At 33.6% G+C, this 11,577-nt stretch overlaps 2 protein-coding genes across 3 annotated transcripts; one reads left to right on the top strand and one right to left on the bottom strand.

Annotated features, from left to right (window-relative positions):
• Nucleotides 1-2,169: 2,169 nt before the first annotated feature.
• On the top strand, nucleotides 2,170-4,335 carry LOC8287275 (U-box domain-containing protein 35). 2 transcript variants are annotated; one of them, XM_002530377.4, is made up of 4 exons: nucleotides 2,170-2,713; nucleotides 3,533-3,651; nucleotides 3,770-3,885; nucleotides 3,978-4,335. In XM_002530377.4, exons 1-4 carry the CDS (start codon nucleotides 2,308-2,310, stop codon nucleotides 4,222-4,224), a joined length of 888 nt encoding a protein of 295 aa, XP_002530423.3. In that variant the 5' UTR covers nucleotides 2,170-2,307; the 3' UTR covers nucleotides 4,225-4,335. The 2 variants fall into 2 exon arrangements, with proteins under 2 accessions (XP_002530423.3, XP_048236065.1); XM_048380108.1 differs by having other exon boundaries at nucleotides 3,981-4,335.
• Nucleotides 4,336-4,628: 293 nt separating this feature from the next.
• On the bottom strand, nucleotides 4,629-10,380 carry LOC8287273 (serine/threonine-protein kinase D6PKL2). The gene is made up of 3 exons (XM_002530376.4): nucleotides 9,970-10,380; nucleotides 7,967-9,040; nucleotides 4,629-5,698 (listed from the first exon to the last, which is right to left on the bottom strand). Exons 2-3 carry the CDS (start codon nucleotides 8,929-8,931, stop codon nucleotides 4,825-4,827), a joined length of 1,839 nt encoding a protein of 612 aa, XP_002530422.1. The 5' UTR covers nucleotides 8,932-9,040; nucleotides 9,970-10,380; the 3' UTR covers nucleotides 4,629-4,824.
• Between the last annotated feature and the right edge of the window lie 1,197 nt (nucleotides 10,381-11,577).

Below are 11,577 nucleotides of genomic sequence, written 5' to 3' on the forward strand. Positions count from 1 at the left end.
CAAGTAGTTATAAATGGTATCAAAGCAGGACCCCTCTAGTAGATGTGTGGTTCGAGGACGAACCGGGTGGAAGCTAGTGGGTATATGACAACTTAGCCTAAAGAAGCGATCCGACAAGGGCGGGAAGTGGACGTCGGGACAAGGATAGGATGCCTGGACAAGGAGCGACTTCTAGCAGACTTCTAGGGTAGCAGCACTCTAAGGTACGCTTGTCTAGGCTAAGTTGCACAACCTTAACAACATCAATAACTCCAAATAATAATAATAATACCAAGTTAGAAAACCTCACAGCATAATCCCTAACAGCATCAACAACCCAGCAATCCAAATTACTCCTACAAGTCTTATCTTTCCACTAGTGCAACTCTCGTCTTTCAGCTACTGCAAATCTCAAATTTCACCTTTGTTGCTGCAAGACTCTCTGTCATGCTCCTTTCTCATCGCCGCGGTACGACTACTCTTGACCATCATCCTCATCATCGTCGGTCGCTTGTAACAATCCCTGAGTGTGTTGTTTACATTGTTGTGTCGTTCATTAAGAGTGTCATTTGTTGCTTTGCGACGATGTTGATAATGAAACTTGAGGTCTGGGGCGACGACGTCCCTGTTAGTGCTATCAATGGTAGAGATAATCAAATCCAGGTACTGGCCATGGCTGTTTTGAGGAAGATTGAGATCTAGGGGCCATTAGAAACACTAAGCCCTTCCCAAAAGGTAGAAGAAGGAAATCAAGACTTTTTTCAATTTAATTTTTTATTTTTTATTTTAATCATTTATCATTTTGATTATTTTACTGACTAAAGTTTTACTTCATCTCAAGTGAAGCATTATCCAAGTGCTCTGCTAAAGGGATATATTGTTTAGATATAGGTTGTTTGGGTTGTCAGAAAGTGAAAGGGTAAGTGTAAGACTAGGTGTATTGATTTTAATTTATTTATTTTAGTGTATTTTTTAATTCTAAAAGAGTATCAAATATCTTAATATTATTAGCCTTAATATGCTTATATGGTCCAAATTAAAATAATGACCATGTTATATTTTTGTTTATTTTTTAGACAGACACTGACGAAAAAGAGTCTGGTGATACTTTAATTAAAAATTAAAAAGTTTAATGATACAAATTAAAATTTAACAATTACTATGATATATTGGACAAACTTAAGGGACCATTAATGTAATTTATCCTTAGTAGTACCGTTTTAATATCAACAAATTTAATCTTTGAAATTTCATTAATATTGTATTTGGTTCAAATTTTTATATTTTTTTTTCAATTAACTAATTATAACTTTAAAATAACTATGAAAAACTTAATATATAAATTTAATTAGGCAAAAGATACAAATAAGCTCCTAAATCTTTGCTCAAATCTCAAATACATGCCTAATGTTTAAAGTGTCTCATTTACAAAAGGTACAAATAAACTGATATATTTTTGCCAAAGTCTACATACTTAATGTTTTAAGTGTCTCACTTAGGTATTTAATGTTTGAAAGATAGTTCAATTAAATCCCATAAGTTAATGGAAATTTAATGAAATTAGCTTGAGGGGTTTCATTGAACTATTTTTCAAATGTTAAGAGCCTAAGTGAGACACTTTAAATATTGGGCATATAATTGAGATTTTAGCAGTTAAGTTTAAGGACTTATCTGTACCATCTTTCATTTAGTTAAATGATTATAATTAAATATAATCATATTATAGTTAAACAAGATTAAATTGAGCTCATGAAAATAGTTAAGTGGCTAAAGTAAAATTCATGTCAAAAATTAAGTGGTTAAACTAAATTTTATATTGTGTGGATTTCACTCTATAATAAAAGACCAAAAAGAAGTCAAGCTAAATTGAATCCCTTTTCAATTCATTTATAAAAAGACAACATAAAAATCGTATACTTATTTATAAAAATTAGCAAAGATTCCATTATACTTTAATACCTATATATATATATATATATATATATATATATATATATATATATATATATATATGTATTTTAAGCTCTAAAATGTTAAATATAGTTGCATTTTATCCACGATGTATATTACCTAAACACTTTTAATTTGCCTAAACACTTTGATTGAAAATACTAGAAAGATTAAAAGGGTAAACTTTAAAAGAGCAAGGGGTAAAATGTATATTTGGTAAATTTCAGGGGTACTATTGTAACTAGCTCTTATTGTTTATACATAAACATTGCAGGTTAATATTTATACATATACTCCATTCCTAGCATTAATGTTGTATGCTTTCACTTCTATAGATCAAGTCACCATCATACATAGTCTCCTCTTGGCCGGGAAGCTATGTCGGCTTGGATAACGAAGGAGACAGGGCATTTGCAACCGGAAGAAGAAGAAGAAGAAACAAGTACTACTACGACAGCCCCATATCATAACAACTCTTATACCAACTGGAAGGCCAGTACAAGCGAGATCGAGGAAGAGAATTCGAGTTATGAGTTGTTCGAGATAAGCCATGATGGTGTGCCTATGGAAACCATCCAAGAAGAGCAATTCGAAGGAATAAGCATGTTTTCATTGGATGTCCATAGCCGAGGAGGAGGGGAAGATTGCGTTTATGTTGCAGTAGGGAAGAGTGAGTCAAGCATGGATGCAGTCTCTTGGACGTTAAAGAATCTTGTTAATAATGACTCCACCGTCGTTTATCTCATTCATATCTACCCTGAGATACATCACATACCTTCTCCATGTAAGAAGCCCTCTCCACTCCTCTCTATCTCTCCATTTCCTTTATTTATTTATTTTAAGTTGGTGAGTTTCTTAAGAATCAAGCCCCATTATTGGGAGCCTTGATCCTTGACCAAGGATCGTATTTTGATGTCGTCAAGTGGCAGAAATCACGGCCGAAAGTGGTTTCTGATGATAATTATGATCCGGGTTTCGATCGTTTTATCTTGTCTTTATCGAAAGTCTAGGTTAGCTGTTCTAGCTTGATTTGTTTTGTACTTCAGTTAAGAATGATGATGTCTGAAGATTGAAGAAGAGGTAAAAGGGTAGAAAAAATATGGTTTTTGAGAAGCCAATTATTGATCATTGAAGCACATGCTTCCATTTTTGTTCTAGGTTGACTGTTGACTGTTGACTGAGCTTCATGTCTTATATAAGGTTCCATCTTATGGTGCTTTCTTTTCTTCAGTTCAAAAAGAAAATATAACTTTTTTAATGGCAGGAAGAAAAATTAGATTAGCTACATGTTGTAAAAATGCCTATGTATGAAGGGATGGTATCCAAAAATTTAATTGTGATTATATATCTTACTAATTAATTTTGAGTTAGAATCTGATATATAGTAGCAAGAGTTTGATTTTGCCTGGACCCACAAATTTAATCTTATGGTAGATGCAGTGTTTGATTTTACCTTACCTCAAGCCTTCTTTGTGAGTGAAGGTGTTAAAAAGGATGTTATCCCACATCAAACTTTTAAGTGTTTTTTGGGTTAGTTTTATACGTTTAAGTTTGATATTTCCTAAGATAAGCAAACTAATTTAATTCATGAGTGATGAAATAGTGGGTAAACTTCCAAAAAATCAAGTGAGTCCTGAACAAGTGGAGATCTACATGGCCCAAGAAAGAGGCAAGAGAAGAGAACTCCTGCAGAAGTTCATTCGTATCTGTTCAGCATCCAAGGTAATGAAATACAATGAAATGTTGTCATTATCTTAACAAAAACTTCAACTTGTATTTTGGTGCGTCGTAATGGAGGAAAATTGTACATTTAATTTGAAGAAAAATGACAATGAAACAGGTCAAGGTAGACACTATGCTTATTGAGAGTGACAATGTTGCAAAGGCTATCATGGACCTAATTCCCATTCTCAATATCAAGAAGCTAGTGCTTGGAACCACAAAATCAGGACTAAGGTAGTAAGAATATTGTCTTAGATATTACAGATAATCTTTCTGACACTATTGAAAAGCCTTTTTTTTCTTTTGTTTTTTTGTTTCACGAATAGGAGACTGAGGGCCAGGAAAGGAAGTGGGATAGCAGATCAGATACTTCAGAATGCATCAGAATTTTGTGATATTAAGGTCATATATGACGGAAAGGAAGTGATGGAACAAACAATAGGAGGGATCGGATCACCCTCTCCATCGCCTCGTGCTAATGATGGCAATGGCAACTCTGTGCAGTTGCAAGATGAACCCAACAACAATGATTCATTTTCTTGTATGTGTTTCAAGTCTCCTCGTGTCATGTAAAGTAGAACCATGTAACATGATAGACCTAAATCATAATTCATGATGAACATATAAGCCATTCACTATACAGTTAAATCTATCCAATAGTCAGTAACTCTATGTTTGCATATACATTCCCATCCGAAACTCTTTTCGTGGCATAATCTCCAAATTTTGTGCAAGCAATCTGAAATGTAATACAAGTACCAACAAATAAAGGCAGCTCATGCCTTTAACTTGGAAATCCTACATCATCTAATATGCATGCACAAGAGGCAGATTTCGTCCATTCATATTCAGCAACCAATCCAACTTCCTGTGCATTTTCCGTATTTCTGCCACGGAAGCACAGCCCGCTCAGTGATTAGACATATGGACTGAACACATATGCCCTAACCTAGTGGAAAAGGTTAACAGGCAATCACTATGGAAAACAGATTTGTAAATGTTAAGAGGCAATAGCAAGCATACATTTCCTTATCATCTGTCAATATATCAAAGAAGGGTGGGGGTAAACGAAAATGAAAAAATTTGATCCTCATCACCAACAACCCCTGAGAGGTTTTCAGACAATTCTTCCCCATAAATGAAAATAATTTTGCAAATTCCAAGCAATACCATCTAAAAGAAATCAAACTCCAGATAATTATCAGAACCTTTTTTATCAGGAACAGCTGGAGCACTAGTAGCTTTTTCACTTGTTGATGCTGGGACAGGTACCCGCTCAACCTCAACTGGCTTTGGAATCTCAGGTGGGGTGGCACAGCGTATCAATGCCCAATTTACACCTTCAAAGAATGGGTGTTGCTTTATTTCTGTTGCTCCTCGCTTGTATGCCAACCTATGCTGCGGTTCTTTTACAAGCAAACCCCTTATAAGATCCCTTGCTGCAAAACTGACAACTGGTGATTCTGGAAATCGTAGAGGCTGGCCAACAACATTGAATAATGTGGCCCGATTCCCAGATCCCTTGAAAGGAGTTTTACCAAACAAGAGCTCATATAGAAAGATCCCAAATGTCCACCAATCTACCGCACTTCCATGACCTTCACCCTTAATAATCTCAGGTGCCAAATACTCATGGGTCCCAACAAATGACATAGACCTAGCATCAGTCGGCTCTGCTATTAGTTCGGGTAATGGACTAACTTGATTTCCTAGCTCACTTTTGGGTTTTCTATCTTTCTTAGATTTGCTGGAAAAGAGGCGGGGTGAAAAGCATGTTGTTGGAGCAACACATGATGGTTGGATACAGGAAGGCTCAATACAAGCTGGTTGAACACAATAAACTGGATTCTTTCGCAAGGGCTCAGACTCAAGAGATGAGGTTTTGACAAGTGTTGGACTTACAGCACATCTCAAGGAAAGGTCAAAGTCTGACAGCATTATATGTCCATCTTCCCTCACAAGGACATTTTCTGGCTTAAGATCACGGTAAATTATTCCCAGCATATGGAGGTATTCCAGAGCAAGCAAGACCTCTGCTATATAAAATCTGCATGTTACAGATTTATTAAGAAAGAAGGTCACTATCAAGCATTTGAACAAGCACCAGTTAAAATCAAAGACAATATATTATGAGCTTTAGCTTGAAAATTATCAGTGGATCAAAAACTTCGCCTAGCTCAATTAAACATATTGGGATCCATAGATTTGTTTTATCACAATAAGAAAGAAATATTTGAGAATAATGCATCCGAAACCAAGATAAAATATCATTATGTTGTTGAATCATTATGCTAGAGTTTTGAACTCAAGCTTTGTGATGAGTGCTCCTTTTCATCACTGGCTGATGATTTATCATTCAACTATCAATAGCTGAATTTTCTTGACATTCTAAACAAATAAACAAAGTTGCTAATTTAGGTTGAAACACGTACTTAGAGAGCTAAGCTCAGAATTAAGGTGTAGGTCTAATGCAGCTTCCAATCAAACTTCTGCAAATAAAATTGACAGATCTGAATTTCATTCTACTTTGAATGGTCAGCTTAAGCTCTTGGAGAAGTTGAGAATTTTTCTTTCTAATTTCATTTTGCAAACATCCACGTAGTTAGAAAGTAGAGAATCAAGGCATGCATCAGCCCTTTCAGAGAAATGTATTGACTGACAGGGCACAACATTTAACTTATAACAAAATTAATAACTGACATGACCTTAACACAGTACTATCTCAATAGGACCCGTAAACCTTACACATGAAGTATTGATGTCATCAGCAGAGACAGCTCAATAGTCAGTTAAAGCTTAATAGCTTTTAATTCCTAAATTCACCTACATCTGCTTCAAGGTAATGTTTACATTGGATTTTATTTTAGCAAATTTAATCTGAAATTAAAAACTCAAAAAATTTTCCAATGAAGGTGGATAATAACAAACCATGAAATCATGTAAAGCAAAATGAGCAATTCTCATAATGGACATGAGCTTTAAAAAAATAGGAAAAGAAATCAACAAAATGCAGCATAGTATGAGAAGAAAAGGAAAGAAACTGCAAACAACAAGCTACCAACAAAAGTCTGATTCACTGAACTCAATGTCTTCACACAATTCATCACTGCAATTAGAGTAAATTTTACTAAATTGAGATAGAAATTAAGAAGCTTGCAAATTAGTTATGATTTCTGACAATAGAAAACATGATAGAAAAAGGTCTTGCAGAATTACACTAGTTCATTAATTTAGATGCTCCAAGCATATCACCATAAAAAAGCTGCTGTATCATACAAGATTTAGAGTGTCTCATGCTCCCCATGTTCGCATTGCAACATTTCATGTATTTTACATTAATTATTAAAAAGTCACAACTTGACGCTTGCACTAACATTAATATATTCATGGTATAACATGGTCTCCCACACATTAATAGAGCAATGATTACAAACCATAAGACATTTCACAAGCACCTTCAGTTTATGGACTACATTTTCTTCAAAATATGACTACAAGAATGCTACGACATATAAGGGAAAATCTTTGTGCAGATATTGAAAATTGATAAACACAAAAGCACTGATTTATGTATATGCATAGAGGTGTAAGTTGGAAGACATACACATTCCTCTAAGACACCAAATGTATAATAATGTAGCAGTCACATATAACCCACTTAAAAGCAGATAAATTATAAAACTGAGAGATACATGTATTCCAAACTGATGCAAAGGCCCATTATGAATATAAGAATGCTAGAGGCAAACTGCTTGTGCATCAGGCACATTTACTCTTTTTATTATGCTTTTGGTCTATTAGTACGACACTGGCATTAGATTACACAATAAGAAGCAGCTCTCCTCCATCCATAAACCTATCGCCTCCGCTATATCAGCCATTTTAATGCCAAATCTATGAAAAGTAAATGTGATTCCCCTTGTAAATTAATATTTTACCTAGTAATATCAGTATAATTTATAGATCATTTAAAAAGATATCCCGCTTTTGAAGATCTTCTTGGAGGATAGGCACATTTAAGTTCTTAAAAGTCCATAGCATTATGCTCAAACAGGTACCTTGACTTTACTTCTATGAGTTTTAGTTCCAGCAACTTTAATTTTCTTTAATCCTAAAAGGAGGATAGTCAAGGACACTTCCAACATCTTTTGGAGGCTAAACTTTCAACTTCAATGGGGTACATCCTAAAGCGCCTAATGTCAGTCAAACATGTTACAAAGATATTGAACAAGTTTGTAGCAAATAAATCACATGGAATATGCATGAATATTAAACAAAAAGAACATGATATTATGTAAAAGTTTGCTTATCTTACTTTACTGCCTGTTCAGGAAAATGCTTCCCTGGTTGCCTCTGCCTAAGAGTGTGCAAATCTCCTCCAGGGCAGAATTCCATCACCAAACATGAGAATTTATCTGTTTCAAAATGGGTGTACAAAGTTGGAAGAAATGGGTGGTCCAAAGATTGCAGTATTTCTCTTTCTGTCTGAGCCCGAAGTAGCTTCTTACGACTGGCAAGAGAGCCTTTATCCATAACCTTCATTGCAAAATAACACTTTGTTCCACTCAACTCTGACAAATAGACACTCCCAATATCCCCACAACCCAACCTCTTCAGCAATCTAAAATGACTCAAACCCAAAACTCCATCTTTTGCTCGGACAGCTTGGATGGCTTCCCATCTCAAGTCATTTGCTTTATGTGGTTTGCTGATACTGCTGCTAAAGCTGCTACATGTGCTCTCATCACTTATATCACTACTCGTGCTTCCTCTACACAAGCTGCTCTTTCCACTCTCCACATATTCAACACGATCACTGATCTTAGCACTTCCACTAGTCTTAGCAAGGCTGCTGGCTCCATCACTAACTTTGGCGGAGACAGAACTACTTTTAACACTGCCATATTCAGATGTTTTCTTTTCTTGATCAAGAGAAACATCCTGCGAGCCTCTAGTCTCATTAATAGAAGAATCTGCTACAATAGACGCATGCTCAAGGGTAGGTATAGAAGAACTTGATCCCAACTTGATGCTCAATGAATCAGCAGTCTCTTTTTTATTAGAATTTGATAGCTTTTTATCTTCAGAAAACTCTAGCATAACCTGCTTGGGTGTGTTTTCTATTGACCTTTGCACCTTGTCATGATTAATCAGGTCAGACTTGCTCGTCTCTGAAACCTGTGAAGACAAAGTCTTGAGATTGTTTGCTTCTGCTTTCTGAACACCAACTGATTTGAGTTGTGGTTTTGGAGAAGCTTTGCTACCTTTTGAGGCCATCATACGACACACTAATCAAACCTACATCATATCGAACAAAACCATTGCCCGGATTCCATCACTAAAACATCATATTTGCAGTGGGCAGTCCAATTCGTGTTTTTATCACAATCTGTCAGTAGCAATGATGAACTTTGTTAACATCATGATAATAAATAGAGATATACAAAGAACATTTGCATCCACATGAACTAATGTGATAAATAACTTTTAAAAAATTCCCAAAAAACCAAAAAGAGTGATGTTAGGGGGTATATGTGAAATCTATTATCTGGTTTACAAGATTGAAGAAACAACAGAGTGCTAGCATAACAAAATCCAATTTTATTCAACTCAAACGCTAGATTAAGTGTTTCAGAGCACTGATCAGGATATACAAACTAGCGATATAAACTCTACCATGACAACACAGCTTTAATACACAAAGATCATTACTACACATTTTAATTTAATTCAAAATAGGTCAAAAGCACAAATTCATAAGTGAAAACACTCCAATCAAAAATCAGGTATTAATTATTTCTCGGAAAAAGAAATGACACAATGAAAAAGCTGCATGCAGAACTTCATAAAAAGATACTGAAAAAAGAATTTGAACAAGATCAGGTACCAAAAGACAGCTGCCTCAGTAAACAATCTTTGTCGAAAAAAAAAAGTCCAGGATTAAATTAGGAAATTATTTTCTTCTTTTTTTTTTTTTTGTAATAAAAGAACAAGAAGAAATTCAAACAAGCAAAAAGGTTCAAGGACCACACTCAAAGAATCAGTCATTCATCAAGTCAGCTACAAGAAAATGCACAAAGCTAAACTAATCACAGAAAAGAAATAAAGACCCAAATAGAGGAAAAACGACCGAAAGTTAATTATCAAGCAAAGACAAGATCTTGATCACAGAAATCATTGATTATAAACAAAGCTAACCATAGATCTAAGCACAACAAGAAACACCCAGATGCCTAAAAGCAAGAAAATCAGGGGGGAAAGAGAAACAAAAAAAAAAAAAAGCAAAGTTATCAAAGATGAGAAGTGAAAGAAAAGTACCTGCTTGAAAGATCAGGAAGTTGAGAGGGGACCTTGCTTGTGCAGAAAATAAATAAATAAACAAACAGAATAAAAGTAAGAACAAGCAGTGCAGAAAGAGGGAGTGTTCTTGGTTTGCTATGGGCTAACAAGCTTCCGGTTGGTGTGTAGAGAAAGGGGAAAGCGGAGAGAGAGAGAGACAGAGAGAGAGAGCAAAAGAAAAAAGGTATAAAAATGAAGTGGAAGCTTGTTGTTGCTTGTGGACAATTAGGCGGAGAGAGAGAGAGAGAGTCAAAGCAAAGGTATAATAAAGTTAAAAGGTATTTCTTTTATTTCCTCTATAAATTTTCTAAAAACGGGACCAATAATCTCAGTGTGGTGTCCGCAGATGGCCATGGAGATGGCAAACGGCCGACCGGTTAATTTCTTGAGTTGGGTTTTTCAGGTTTTAAATTATTACACATCTTTTGGTTAATCCGAACTCACATAATTTGAGATTCAGATCATTTCCACTATCAGTTCATTTGAAGGTGGGATCGTTCAAATAATTGCATGTAGGTATTAAAGGCTAAATTTAAAAAAATTAGATTTAATGTTTTTTACTTTAGCAACAAAAAAAAAATCTCTCGATCAAAGAATTACTGCATGTGCTTTTTTTTAGTATTTTAGATATATATTTATATTTTTATTATTTTTTATATAATTTTATATGTATTTAATATAAAATATTATTAAATTATAATTTTATAAGTAATGTGGTATTTAATAATGTATTATAAAATTTATAAATATATTAAGATTTTATTTAAGAATATTATTTTTTAATTTGATTAATATCAAAGAAATAAATATTTTAAAATTTGTAATGATTACAAAAATATGTACTAAATTATTTAAAAATATTTATTTTATTAATTTTTATTTTTATTAATATTTACAATCTAAAGAATAACAATAAAAAATTAAATGTACCTAAAAACACTAAAAAGATAAAATATATATTATTTGTTTGATACAAAAAAATTACTTTTGTCCCTTAAATATAAAAATATCAAACCACAATATAGTTGTTTAAAATTTATCCTTCATTAAAATTTAAAAATTAAGTGAATAAATTTTTTAAAAATATATATATATTTTAGTATAAAGATTACTTCAGATATGACATTTTAATTTTATAAAATTTAGGTTTTATTATGATAAGGACTCGCCATGAATCAATTAGGATTCAATTGATATGTGATATTTTAAATTGGGATAACTATATAAAAGTACTATATGATTTTATCCTTTGAACAATTTTCAGTATGTGATTTTTTTTCAAATAACAAAAGCATGTGGTTAAAAATATGTATCTCACCAATAAAAAATTTTAATTTATAAGAATCCAACCACCTGTACACTAATCAGTCACCATTATCATATTGTTTATGTTTAATAATATGAGTTTGGAGCTTAATAACTCCTAATTCCAACATTTGACCATTAAATCGATAATTTAAAAAGTCATTGATCCGATGATATCGATTTAACAGTCAGACAATAATGTTTTGAGTTGTTAAGCTCTAAATCTATATTATCAAACATGAGAAATATGATAATAATGGCTAATCGGAGTGAAAATAGTTA

The sequence above is a fragment of the Ricinus communis genome, chromosome 10 (assembly GCF_019578655.1).
Source record: "Ricinus communis isolate WT05 ecotype wild-type chromosome 10, ASM1957865v1, whole genome shotgun sequence".
NCBI classification, from domain to species: Eukaryota; Viridiplantae; Streptophyta; class Magnoliopsida; order Malpighiales; family Euphorbiaceae; genus Ricinus; species Ricinus communis.

Coding starts and splice junctions, on each gene's coding strand:
- LOC8287273 (XM_002530376.4), bottom strand. CDS start 8,931: ATGATGGCCTCAAAAGGTAGCAAAGCTTCTCCAAAACCACAACTCAAA. Junction 5,699..7,966: donor TTTCCTGAACAGGCAGTAAA/GTAAGATAAGCA, acceptor TGTAACATGCAG/ATTTTATATAGCAGAGGTCT.
- LOC8287275 (XM_002530377.4), top strand. CDS start 2,308: ATGTCGGCTTGGATAACGAAGGAGACAGGGCATTTGCAACCGGAAGAA. Junction 2,714..3,532: donor ACATCACATACCTTCTCCAT/GTAAGAAGCCCT, acceptor GTGATGAAATAG/TGGGTAAACTTCCAAAAAAT. Junction 3,652..3,769: donor GTATCTGTTCAGCATCCAAG/GTAATGAAATAC, acceptor ACAATGAAACAG/GTCAAGGTAGACACTATGCT.